General features: G+C 32.5%; 1 protein-coding gene across 2 annotated transcripts in view; it reads right to left on the bottom strand.

Moving 5' to 3' along the window:
• Positions 1-10,299: 10,299 nt before the first annotated feature.
• LOC135128119 (homeobox protein OTX2-like) overlaps positions 10,300-14,573 on the bottom strand; it is a 124,039-nt gene continuing 119,765 nt past the window's right edge. For both annotated transcript variants that reach the window (XM_064054978.1, XM_064054979.1), the window contains exon 5: positions 10,300-11,234. In XM_064054978.1, coding sequence (XP_063911048.1) covers positions 10,632-11,234 — 603 coding nt within the window. In that variant the 3' untranslated portion in view covers positions 10,300-10,631. The remainder of the gene's footprint in view (positions 11,235-14,573) is intronic.

Genomic DNA, 14,573 nt, shown 5'->3' with positions numbered 1-14,573 from the left:
ACGATGTTTTCAATGTATTTAGTATTGGGCGAAACCGAACCAGACGCCACCCTTAAATACAATATTTTATGGATAGATAAATAAAAGTTTGCCGTAACAATTAAGTTGAACTTTAATATACAGAATCTTTATTAAATAATAAGTTACAACTCGTGTTTCATTTTTCTTGTTTTTTTCTATTTCTAATAGTTAAGGAGATATAAAGGAGCGCACATTTATTGACTCACCCTGTATAGATTTTTTTTGCTGCTAACCGTAGTTGTCTGGTATAAGTACCTCTCAAATTAAAAAAAATTAAAAAAATCACTGTTGAGAAATAAATATCTAATATTTATTACCTTCATATTATTGGGTGTCTGGAAAATGGCGGGTTAACTCTTTAGTAAGTCTCAAAAAAATAATAAAAAAATTCTTTATAATGTTGATTACGAAAAAACGTAATTTTATAAAAGTAAAATTGGCAACACTGCACACACCTAATGTGTAGTACCTCCGCTTTATTTTCTGATTACTTAGTAACGATAGGGACTGAAATCCACCTTTCATTTTTTTTAGGACCATAGCCATAACAACCAGTAGTCATTAATCGTTGTGCATTAATATTAATAAAACAAACTGTTATTTTTCATTAATAAATAAATTAAAGAAACATTTAATAAGACATTTATAAATTATAAACAAAAACAGAACCAACAAAAGAAAAATCCATTAAAGTATAACCAACTAAACATTAGAGAAGATGTTCAAAATTCCTGCCTTGTATATATAATTCGTAATGTTTCCAAATGTTGATCATTTTTTGTAAAAGTTAGTCATCAGTACTTGCTAAGATAACAGTTATTTTGGAAAATGGCGTACCCTCTAAGAAAAGAGAGGCTGGGTGGGCGGTACTAGTAGCTGCTAAAATAAGACCGATTTTGGCAAATAGCATACCCTCTAAGAAAAGAGAGAGTAGTTGGGCGGGGTTAGTACCTGCTAAAATAAGACTGATTTTGGCAAAGGAGATACCCTTTACGAAAAGAGCGGGCGGGTGGGCGGGGTTGTACCTTGTAAAATACGACCGATCTTGGTAAATGACGTATCCTCTAAAAAAATTAAGTAATTAAATAATCATAAGAAAAGACACTAGAGACTCCAAAGCACTTTCAAATTCTTTCCAAACAGAAATACCTACAACCCCAAGATTGTTTTAAATTTTTCAACAAAAAAATGGGGTCCCAAAATTAACTCAAAGACAAATCAGCTCAAAATTGTCCAAAAATATAACACCAAACTCCCCCAAAATTCTTTTAAATTAATTCTGTCGAAATAACGTTCTAGCAATTTTTTTCAGTAATATACATATATGTACAGTTAAAAATATGAATGAAGAAATTGCACATTAAGGATCACTTTGCGTGGCAACATTTTGAGATGACGTAATCAATTTTAAAAGAATAACTATATCTGTAAATAAATTTTAGGTTAAAACAGATTTCAGAAATATACAACAAAATGACAAAAATTTACAACATTATAAGTATTATATCTTTAACTTCTCCACGTAATTTATTTGGCGAACTCAGTAACAAACTCTGATTAATTAACAAAAAGGAACGATGATTGGAAGAGGTCTTTAAATCAGTACTACGTTAATTGTAAACTTAGTAGTTTAGAATTTTTGTTAAATTTTTCTAATTTTAAATTTCTAATGAATGACATATTCAGCACTTGTAGTAGTGGAGTAACTAAACTAAATAAAGTTCACAAATTACCATTATAAAATAAGATACACGTGCGGCATTCAAACCTGTTTTTTATTCTGTGTCAATATTTCACATAAAATCAAAATTAGTGCCAATAAAAAGCACAACGAGCTTTAATAATTTTAATCAGTCTTTTTGTATTCAACAATCAGTTACAGCAGCGCGTGTGTGGTATACTTGGGAGTGTTGGGACGGAACACATATCGATCAGGCTTTTTTTTTGTTGCAGGATCAGATTACTGTCAATGCAAAGAGCAAAGTCCTGTCTCGCAGGAACACAGCAGGAGGCACTCTGATATCGGCCACATTCGATTACTATTAACCTCCTGAATTTGAACAAAATACTGTCGTGTGAGGTTTCTCGTTTCAAAAGAAGGCTTTCTGATAAAGTAAAACCATCATAATTAAATACTGTCATTACATGCCCCATCACTTTTATCAGGATTGCATCTAAACGTCGGATGAGTTAAAACAGTAGATGTCATTTTGGCTGTTGGCTTTGATAAAGAACTTCTCTTAATCGAAAAATGATGTACGCTTATATTTCAGAGTCTTTTTCTTATTTTTGTGTCGTTGCGGCACATGAGTGTTTGTTTAAGGAAGGGCTTTTTCACGCAGTCATACTCTAGAGCAGTAGGAAACCAAACACTGATAGGTTTCAATTATTTAGAAATGAATTAGGACACACGGCCGACACGTGCCTTTTGTATATTTAGATTAATTTCGGGTATTTTCAATTTGGATAGCGGTTTCGTGTTACTGCGAAGGTTTCCTATTTGAGATTATAATACATTTTCTCTACACGACTAGGTCTTTCTGAGTGGAAGTAATTAGTTTCACTCATATTCTGTTTCTAATTTTGGTTATAATCTAGATATAGCGTCATGAATAGTGTCGCAGGCAATGATGAAGTTTGAAACAAAGCCCAGAAACTTCGAAACTATACGTCGTATTAACTTTGGAACAGATAGACACATTTATTTGTTGCAAATAATCCAGTAGTTAGTTCTGCACATACAGTTTTGTTATATTTTTTAAGATCCATTTCTAATTTTTAGTTAACTTCTTAATAATTAATTACTTGGTTTCTATGTGCCGTATCAGTTAACTATAAATTTGGTTTTAATTCGTTTTTTCAACACATTTTCTGCCTAGATAATTTAAGCCAAAAGTTTTGTTTGCTACCGTATAGAAATATTATCACATTTTCAATTCATAAATACTTTGATGTGATTTGGACTATGATCTTTCTAGCGCCAAAAATTATTCAAATAATAGTGCTTAAATTTTACCACGACAAGGACAAAAAAATTGGTCGAAGCAACCTTCGCCAGAACTTCCTTCGCCCCTGAAGTACAAATAAACATTTCCAGCATTTTCGAAAAATTATAAAAATTGATTTTCCGATTTTTTTATGACAACTCCTATAGTTGAAATAAACATATGTATCTACATAACGTTAAAGTAAATGTAAAGATTTTTACAAGGACACGTATATAAACGTGGGTTGGTGCACTGTAATATTAATAATATCAGTAGATATTATATTTCAAAATTTTCGGGACAATGGAGTAAAATTTAGTCATTATTCATTAATTAAACTGACATATTATTCAACTGTATAAACAAATCTAAAAAATATGTAAAACTCATCATATTTTGCATATTTTACATATTATTCGGCAAAATTTTTTGGACGTCATCAATGTTGTTGTTAGATATATTTTGATTAAAAAACGTACCAGGCTTACAATAACTTCAAAACGTCTTCAAGAATTTTTTTTAATATGAATGTTTTGGGTAAAAACTCAACACGGATTCATAAACTACACATGCAGGATTATGTTATTATTTTTATACAAGTTAAAACCTGTTTACTATGTACTATTTGAGGTGATGATCGACTCGTTTAAAAAAGTAAAAAACTATGAATATAAAAATGTATCAAAAATAATTTCGATTATGTTAAGATGAAACCTTCACGTGATCTTTTAAAACCCTAATATTATTGGTCGAGGAATGTAGGCACTTGAACTAAGTACAACAGTTTTCACACAGCTTAATAAATTATTCCTGTCCTTTCCGCTAAAGTCAACTGGAGCTTCCACTCTTACTTGCGCTTTCGTGTCGTGAATGTTTTCAGTTTTCTCTACATATTTTGTTTCAACAGTTTTTTCAATATTTTCCGTAATTCAGTCCTGCTTTGTTTTATCTACAGAAAGATAAGTTGTTTTATTATAATCAGTTATTTTATATTAAAAATTCCACAGCTAGTTTTAATATTTAATTTAATAATATTCCCTAATGGACCCAAAAAAAACTTCATCCTTCACAATACAAGATTTACAACAGGTAAAGATATTTTCAAACATTCATTCGAAATTTCTTTATCTGTTCAAATGTGATGTTGTCTTGAACGTCCACTTTGTAGACAGGTGATATGCACTTGATCGCTCCATCTGTTCGATAGACGAACTATAACACAATCTAATGGTAACCAATTAACTAAATATTATAAAAACGCAGCGTTGTTAAGAAGTACACAAATTACTTTTTTCACTACTAGCCTCAGAAGACTTCATTATATATCGTGTTTGATGCTTGAGAAATTACTGTTCTCCACCTTACCCAATAATGGATTTTTCTCTCCTACTAGTAGATAATGAAAATAATTGACAGTATTGCCATGGTTACCTTAGAATGTCGTAGTTGAGGTGTTTACTTGACATTAAGCTGCCACATTTTATACATTGTTTATTAATGACAGATGATGTAGAACTGGGAAGCTGAAATTTCTTGCGAAATCTTAAATTTGCCGCCTGGACCACACTCCAGCAAGAATGCCACCAGAGCAATCATGAAAAATCTATTGCAGTTATTCTTACGAGCACGCGACATTTTTAACCTCTAATTTGTGTAATCTGTTAAGAAGTAGTATTTTTATAATAAATAATGAAAATGTTAATGTAGAAATAATATTGTGTTATTCGAAAGACAAATGTTTATTAAAAAATTGAGAATAATAAGTATTAACAACAAAGTAACTAAAGATTAACACCTCAACTATAATTATTTGAAATAATAGTTAATTGTGCAGTTGTGGCACGTCATATTGATTCCCGATGTATTGCGATTGGAGGTAAAGTTCTCCACCGGTATAGTTATTTCACTGTTTGTAGCAGCATGTGTGGAAGTAGATGGCATTTCACTACACACTTCTTCACTCCTCTCACATAAAATATTGGAAGAGCTAGGAGCAGGTAGGTTAATGTGATGAGGTGTTCCCTGAATTATATTTGCAATTCTTCTTTTGTCAGTGAGAGACTCCTCAACATACCCTTCAGCAACCATTGAGCTTTTCCAGCCCCCATGGCGTTTGAGTGATAATATGTCCCCACCCATATCAGCCAAAATAGTCGCTGATGTTCGCCTCAATGTATGGCCAGTAAATTTGTCGACATTTGGCAGTTGTAGGTATTGAGCTATTTTATAAGGTGTCTTGCTTATCGTATTATGTCCCATGTTTTGTCTAGTCGGTTTTCCACCTCTAAACCCAATGAAAAGCCTTGCCATATCAGGAGACGGCCTTTTTGTCAAGTATTTTTTAACCACATCAATCCAGGTGGGCTCCATAATGACAAATTTTCGAGAAGATTTTGTTTTTGTTTGAGGGATATTTATGACTATCATATCCTCTCGTGTATCTACATCTGTCATTTTCATGTTGCAGAGCTCATCTGTCCGACAAGCTCCTGCAATTCCTATAATGAGAATAACCTGGAAGCAAATGTAATTTGGCGTTTTTTAAAATCTCATTGTCAATTAACAGAATTACCTTAGACGAAAGAAAAATTTCATCAGGTGCTTCTAAAATAAATTTTGTGATTTGATGCTTCTCAAAAACAGCCGCCTTTTTGGGTGTGTAGGAATCATTTTTGCGTTTGAGAAAAGCAATTACTTTATAATATTTTGAAATATCCACATTTTAAGAGTTTGTTTTAACATAGAAAATGTGGCCCATAGACTGGAAGCTTTTTTGTTTTTAGCTTTTTCTTCCATATAAACAAGAAGGACATTTTCTGACACTTTGGCCACTTTTTTAATTTTGCACCAATCTTTGAATTGTGCGTAAACTTTTAAGTAGAACTCTTTTGATTTTTGTGGCAGTAATTGATCACACTGCACGTTACTTGCTTCTTTTCGGATTTCTGGCGGGGTGCACACACTAGTATCTTCGTCGCTAGTCGACATTTTGCTCTTTATTAAGATTTTTGGTTTAATGTCATTTTTATTCATTTGTTTTCACAGGCTATTTGATTTTCATGGATATCTTAAATTCGTTCCGACTTTTATACATTGTCATTAAAGAAAAGTTAAACAAATGTGCTAGTAGTGAAAAAAATAATATATAAACCACGGGAGAGAACCATTTTATAGCCTCGCTTTCATTATTACCCTCGACGCTACGCGTCTCGGGTATAATTCAGCTCGGCTATAAAAATTGTTTTCTCTCCCTTGGTATATAATTACTATTATACCTATTATAAATTGCGATCACCAAAAAGACTTCATCTAAATAGTTGAATTTTTCTTGTCTCCACCCCGGGCAATAGACGATGATGACAAATAACAGAACGATTTTTGTTCATTACGGTTTTAAAATGTAATGGTATTTTTCTCCAACCATCAATAATATTCCTTGTAAGTTTAGTATCTCCAGTGCTAAAATTCGTTGAAAAATCTGAAGTTTCAAAAGAAGTAACCATCTTTAGGTGCTAAAGAGAAATTGGAGATTGATCTGTCAAATATAAAATTTCAGCACAAAATAACATATTTAGGATGTTGAAACTGAAAATTTTATTTGTAATCGAATAATTGTTGCAACTAAATTTATACATTCATATTAAATTTAAATCACAGTTGAGTTTAACAATGAAATAAAATACCAAATTTTATTCATATGCAGGTAACTTTAAAATGTGTCTCGTGGTTCAGACTGGAAAGAAAAATTATTTTTATTGGGCGATGAACAACAAAAGAATGAATTACATTTTTTACTCCCTGGGCGTAAATTAAGGAAATTTTGTAATACTATCTATCGGGTCACTGACTACTTTCATGTTTTGTCGACGTTTTATGTCCTCTAGAGTACGAAGAAACAGGTCTTCCGTTTCCATCAGTCTGTCTATGTCTGTCTATCTGTCTGTCTGTCTGTCTGTATATCTGCCGTCTGTCGTGTGTGTCGATTTTTATTAGGTGCATAATCTTTGGAACTACCCGATTATTATCAGATTTTGTGTATATGTTAAAAATATTGTGTAAACAATATAAAACGCTAACTAAAATTTGCCTAATCATCCCCATCGATAATTTGATGACGTCCTCTAACCTTTTTTTAGCAAACACTATTTAAATTTTATAAAATCGCCTACTCTTATACACATTTTATTTTCTCATTCTGATTTACTTTCTCGAAAATTTGAGAATAAAATAATGTTCTGTCCGCCCATATTTAATAATCATAAAATAAAAATTATCATAATAATAACCACTTATCCCAATTTCAAATTCAAAACGTTTGATCCAATTTTAGTCTCCTCCTCTGTTTTAAGGAAGCACCTTGCTTAAGAGAAGCCCTACATTTGGCTTATGAAATTTTTCAATGTGTTTTCAGAATGTAATATCTCCGTATCTCCATTATTAAAAGACTAATTGTAATGAAATTTTAAATATAACCTGTTCACACCTTTCGCTAGATAACGCATTAGCAGCTTTATAAAAAACAATTTATCGTCCTCTTCTTTTTAGCATTTTGTTGAAATTTATCATTACGTATTTTTAAAAATTATTTATGGAAATTATATGAAACACAGTTTTCACCATTATTTCAGCTTTTCAGTCTTCACGTTACCCCGGAAACACTGTCAAGTTTTTTTGTCTGAAATGAGATACACCAAAAAGAAGCTTGTGACAAAAAAGCTGCGTTTACTGTATCTCATTTTCAACAAAAGAAATCGACAATGTTTTCCACGTAACGTGTTGAACTTTCTAAGCTGAAAACAGTGATGAATTTCCCTAAATAATTGAGATATTGATTTTTAAAAATAAGTGATGGTGATTCTGAGAATGTATTAAATACCCCGCAGTGAAAAAGGAAGGGACTCGCCTTAATCGTCACATTCTTTCGATGAATAAAGATAAATAATCCAAGTTAAACATGTTCTCATAATGTATTTTTGCCGTTGATTATCTGCTTTAATGTATGTACGTGTAGGTATTTAATATTGTTGACACCTATACGGAGAATAGAATTTTTTAGAGAAGCTGTATTTGTTCGAATAAACTTCAAATGCGAGGGAACTTTTGCCTAAAAAGCTTTACACGAATTGTTTTTTTACTGTCACTTACCAAGTACGGATAATTTTAACAATATCTAAGGCAGGTAAACAATGGAAAAATATATTATAAGCACATGCTTAACTTCGACTGTTTAAATTTACCTATATATCGAAAAAATTCAACTATAAAGCACGTAGAGATGCTGGACAAAAAATATGGATTTGTGTAAAAAAACGAAATTTGATAGATTTTGTCTCCTTAAAGCGTTTTGCATATTATTTTGGATAAGTATCTCTTTTTATGATAACTATTATTTTATTATTATTAAATATATTTTCATTATTTCTAAAAATGTGTTAAAATTGTCACAAAATTAATAGACCAATTGTATACCTATGGTTTTATTTTTGAACGCGGAATCAAAAATTATACTTATTCAGAATTATTAAAAAATATATTTAGGTACTGAAATTTCCTTGTCTCGGAAATACAGCGTTTTCGAAAAATTCTAAAATTTGATTTTAAGATTTTCTTTTCTTAAGAATATGGTGCCAAATTGTCAAGTAGTTGCTCCTTGTAAGTTTAAGTTCTCGCCGTATTAGGTTGGACTTAAAACTTTCAACAGCATCAAGTTGAAGGTGAAATGCGGTGTTTGCACAATTGGTACCTATATAAGGCAACGTCTTAGCTGATTTAATTTTACGGGTATTTATTTTATTCTACGGAGTCCGGGCATAATATTGATCTCTCTCGTTACCGGTGACTAAATATTACTTCATAAATTTGCCATCGCAGTTATTCAAGCCAATATTCCCTTACAGGAAACTATGTGTTAGAAACAAAACTTGGTTTTCATTTGTGGCGGCACAATAATACGTAGTAGTGAGCGAAGAAAGATAAGCTCCTCCGTAGTCTAGTGGTAAGGGCACCCGCCCGGCAAGCGGTAAACTTGCGGTTCAATCCCCACCGGAGAAGCAACATTTTTCTTGGCTTACCTACACATTCATAAAAAATATTCATTCATTTATAAATTCATGCTGGAAAGGAATTAAAGTGAAGGACTAATGCTACGTATTATAGCAATTACTATATCTGTGAAATTACGTGCTAACACATTAGTTAAAAACTGCCACCAATGAATGAAGTTTATTTTCATTTGTTCACATTATTATATGAAAGATAAAACTGGTAATACTTACCTCGAACAAAATCTCTCTTAGTTGTAACCGCTTGTCTTCTCTATATATTTTTTTCATTACACAAAAATCTCGAAATTTCGCTACCGGTTTGAAAAAAGCGGTTGTAAATTTATTTTGATAATTCAGATCCTTCGTGTCATATATAAGGGGATGTTAGATCAAACAAGGGGAAAAGAACACATATTTTCATAAAATAAATACTCATTTATTTATTATTTTTAAAATTAAGACAAAATTGCATACACATATCCCTTAACAATGGCAACTCAATATTTAGATTTTACGTTTACAGTAACAAAGGGAATTTAATTTTGAAATTATTTGACTATTGATTCACAAAAAAAACCTATGGATTAAAACATTTTTGTATAATTTAAGTATTTTTATATATATGATTCAAACATTTTATCTGTAAGTTTTCGATGGTGCAGTTAAATTATCTAGCTACCAAAAGTGTTTGACCACAATTTTAAAAATAATAAATTTATTTGGTATTGGATAAAAGTATAAAAGTAGTAAAATTTTTTTTTTAACTTTTCTGTTTTTGTATCTTTTTTTGGTGTTGAGAAATTTAGTCTAATCAAATTTGTGCAATATCACAATCTATTGCGATTACAATCATGTGATCAAACAAATTTGGTAGTTTGACGGAATGAAGTAATCAGTGTGTTGTTGAACTAATTTGTTGATAATTTACGGCGATGTATAAATTACATACGCAAAACAGTTTAACAGTTTGATTATTAAAAATAGATGAAACCTGTAATTTTGATGATGGCAAACTTTAGCAAGTGATATTCTCAACGGAATTTTGTAAAATTTAATTAGAACATCAGGTGTTAAGAACTTACAAATAAAATTTAGAATTAGACACAGATAAATAAGTAAATTCAACGAGAGTAAAATTAATCAATTTGGAACTTTATCATTGTACAAATGATATCACTTAAACATTACTTCACTGAAATAAATTCGTTGCTTACGATAAAGTCCAACTGATACTCTTTTACCTCAAATGCATTTTTGTAAATTATTTTTGTTTTTTTTTTACAAATCTAAATTTAGTCTACTACGTAAAATGCACGTTATCAGTTATTCTGATATCAAACATATCATATACTTATCTACCTACCTACTTTGTTATACAAGAACCATTCGGGTTACAATCGCTTAACCCATGGACGAAATAAACTGCTTATTTGCCGATTACCATTATTTCCAAGGTAGTGCCGTTTTTCGTGTCAGATGTGTCCGTTTTTGCACAAACACTCATACACAAAAAAAAAAATTGCGTCCGCCGATGATATGTACACTAACAAAGTTCTAAATCGATTTGTACTCGAGGTGATTACACCATGTTCGCGAATTCCATGTTACCACATTCTGGCGGATGCCGTGGCCCGAAATTCTGATGGTGAGGAGTGGCCATGCCCATCGCAGTATATCCTGTCATTTGATAGGTCCCAGCCATATTATTCATCGCTTGCATGTGGTTCTGAGTAGATTGCGAATTCAAATACTCAGGCTGCATTTGTCCATAGTACGTAGGGGCATAGTTTTGGGCATAATAGTTATGCGACGGAGTATTGTGCCCATGCCCGTTGGCAGGCCAGTTGAAGGAACTGTAATCATGTTGGTACGCCAGTGGTGAAGCCGAAGGCGAAGGTGTCGTTATCAAACTAGACGTGTTGCTGCCGTGAGGAGTGATATTCCCAGGTGGTCTATAGGTCTGCATTTGTGGAGATTCCTTCTTGATGTTCACCGTTGGAGGTGACACTGACGTCGTAGGCGGCGGAATTCCTGTCGGCGTGGCAACTGTACGAGGCGTAGCTGCAGGGGACGGCTTGCTGGCTTTTACTTTTGCGGGGGCCGTGGTAGACCTGGCGGCTGTTTTGTTCTGTTGCTGTTGCAGCTGTTGTCGGCATTTTGCTCGTCGGTTTTTAAACCAGACCTGAAGGAAAAGAAAAAAATTCATATTATAAACTGAGAACATCTTTGCTTAGAGTTAATTCAACTTAAGTCTTTGCTGTTTAATCTAATATATCCTCTGCGAAACTGTTTTTTTTTTTTCATATACATCTGTGGACTGTTGTTTTATGTATGATTGCTAGTGGAATCTTTATACCACGCTTAATAATGCTCATAAAAATCTCAAAAAGGTGCTCCTCCTGGAACCATATTTTGTTTTCACCTTTCAGAATGGATTCAGACAGAGTTATTTAAAGATTAGTTTCAACACTTCTGCTTCTGCAGAAAATTCTGTTCGCCTTAATTTTAAAATGGGTGTCATACTAGTTTTCCAAACTCTATAAGGTTATGTGGCTGTTGTAAAATTAAGGTATTGTATAGAAGCCGCTAAAGAAAAGTTTGTTATAATTTTGTACCTACCACCCCCCACTGCACATTAATTACAACCTTTCGAAGAAAGTGTTATGGGATTCTTTTTTTACAATGAAGAAATAAAAAATATAATAGAGTGCAGTGAATCATCAGAATGTTAGTGAACTTTTTGGTCGAGCATATTTAGAAATCTAAACTGGCGTAAGTGCTGTAAGAGGACTATCTATTCAGAAGAGACTTATGTAGGTACTAAAGAAACATACATAACAGCAGAATAAAATAATATAAAAAAAAAACGAGAAACTAGTGAAACTAAAAAAGGGACAGAAATTACGACCCAGCTGTGAAAGGGTGAAGGCATATCAAAACAGTGGAGTAACAGGACAATATGCCCGATATACTAAAAGGGAGACAGGGAGAAGACTCAAAACTATAGAAGAATAACTTTGCTATATACGAGCAATGATATTGAGAGGCAGACTAGAAAGGAAATGGGGAGAGAAGGGTTGTTGCCAGACTGCAAGCAGGGTTTATGGAAGCAATAGGAAAAGAAATACACAAGAAAAGGGACCCTCTTTGTTGATTTAAATGGAGAAAACTTGAAGGAATATTTCAAAAAGGAGATGATTGAACATCTTAATAGACAGGATCAAGGAACTGTATAAAAACACAACGATCAGTGTAAGAATCAGAAAGAGAGTAAAAATTTTAATACGATGAAGAGGATAAGGCAGTCTGAGCCCAAGTCTTTTCGCTGCTTACATGGGAAATCTTAGAAATATTTAGCAAACTACAGGTGGAAAGGGTAGTGATTGGGTGTTGGCATATGCGGATGACATTGTGGTAACAGCTAAGTCGGAAGAGAGAATGAAAGAAATGATTAAAAATCTTGAAAGGTATATGAAAACGAAGGCCACTTTGTCAGATATTCTAACAATGGGTGCAAGGGAAAATAGGATAACGAACAAGAACTTTGGAGATGAAGGCAAAATACTACGAGCGCAATGGTTATGTCTGGAACGAAGTAGAAAGAGTGGAAAGTTAAGAAACACAGATGTGTCAGGAGTTCTATAGAAGATTTTGATATATAGAAGCAGGAGGGAAGAGGAGGTGTACGAAATTCTAGGTACAATGATATATAAATATTTAAACATAGTAGGAATAGGAGGAAATAATAAGAAGAGTTAGAGTACTTAACAACCAAAAACAAGAAGGAGCGAAATAATCACGACCAGCTTTTGATACGAGAGCGAAGAGCACAGAAATAAATTTTCGATGAATGAAGAAGAGAAAATATATAGAACGTGTCGAAAAAGCAAAAAACAATATAACATATGATGAAAGAGTGTGATGAACTAAAAGAAAGAGAGGAAAGCAGGGAAGAAATATTGAAAGAAAATAGAAGGGAAATAGAGTGAATGAAGGAAGTGCAACAAGGATTTCATTTAAAGCCCAAGGGGTACAAATAAAAACTTGATTGAAGACTTTACAAATGAATCCCAAGAAGTTAAACAATCAAGTCAAATCAGTGGAGATATTTTTGCTTGTTCTAGTGCCTATTTTAAAAAAGAAACTCGCGAACGAAAAGTTGGAAGTGATAAAATTCATTACTTCCACTCTAAATAAAAATGAATTAGTAAAGCCAGTAACTTGGTAAAAAAAACCCAGTCAAATGGAAGATTTTTGGTGAGCCAGAACCAAGTTCTAGGAAAATAACAAAACCAAAAACGTTTTTATTTTTACACTAGGCATTCAGATTTTTTAAATTTTATGTTAGCAGTGTGACCTCAATTATTTGCGTTATCATAAAGAAAATGAAATCTTACAATCCGATTTAGAACTCATAGAACCAACAATTTTGACGTCTTGGTAAGGATGGATCTAATGATTATTTGTCTACAACATATCTGACACTTCAGATGGTGAAGTAAGTTCTGTCTAAATTCTTTTACCCAATTTTTTCTGGATTTTTTGTTCTAATTCTGACTTCATAACTCTTTTACACATAATAAAATTTTTGTTGGTGTTTAATCTGCTATAGCTAACTTTAACATCAACCAAAAATAAAGCGAAAACAAAGCACTTATTGGTGATGCGAACGTGTCGGCGGCATAACGGTCATTTTACGATGATTTTTTACTTGATTTCTTCGTATCAATCTCGAACACATTGAGAAATTCCCCTCGTAAAAATTGTTAGTCGATAATACATGTTTTATAGGTTGCTCGCCGACGGGAAGGTTTATAAAGGCAAGAGGCGGGCTGTTTTCATGGAACAACCCCACATAATCCGGGAACTAATGGAAAACTGCCCCCTCGTTGCATGTTCTACCTATTGTGTTATTGTAGTGAATAAAATATATACAGTTATCCCAGTGCGGTGCGTCCACAGATTGGATGCTGGGGGAATAAATTCGCTCCCTGCTGTCAAGCCGTTATTGCTCATGTGAAAATACTTTTTGTTTTTGCAGATTTGTGTCACTTAATATTATTAACGGGCTGATTTAATTAAATTTGAACACGCCTACGATGTAATATGTTGCATTCAATTTATTTTAATTGAGTAAACTTTACGACAAACTTTCAATTTCTGGATGGTTTAAACTAAACCTACGCGTCAGCATGTTTCAGATATTTAAATGGCACTTAAAATGACTTTTAGCGCCAATAAATGTGTGTAATGATAAAACAACAAATAATCCCCATATGATTATACAGAGCTGTTAAAAAGTGTGGAGCCAAACAAGCAACCTGTAGATTTAATTTCTTCAAGTTATTAATCTTATTTAAAAGTGACTTCAGATCATTAAATTGGATATTATTTTCGATTTTTAAATTGTGTTAGAATATATATAAATTTATATTGTTTTACTGTTATAGATTTTTCTAATTTTTCTAATGCTTGCATATCTTAATTCGTAATTTAAAGTTGTAATTTTTTTACTTTTTTA

This window comes from Zophobas morio, unplaced genomic scaffold, assembly GCF_036711695.1.
Source record: "Zophobas morio isolate AGI-343-1 ecotype UQ-CSIRO unplaced genomic scaffold, CSIRO_AGI_Zmor_V1 ptg000012l, whole genome shotgun sequence".
Classification (NCBI taxonomy): Eukaryota; Metazoa; Arthropoda; class Insecta; order Coleoptera; family Tenebrionidae; genus Zophobas; species Zophobas morio.
The sequence above is the reverse complement of the archived record's forward strand: the minus strand, read 5'-3'. Positions and strand labels throughout refer to the sequence as shown.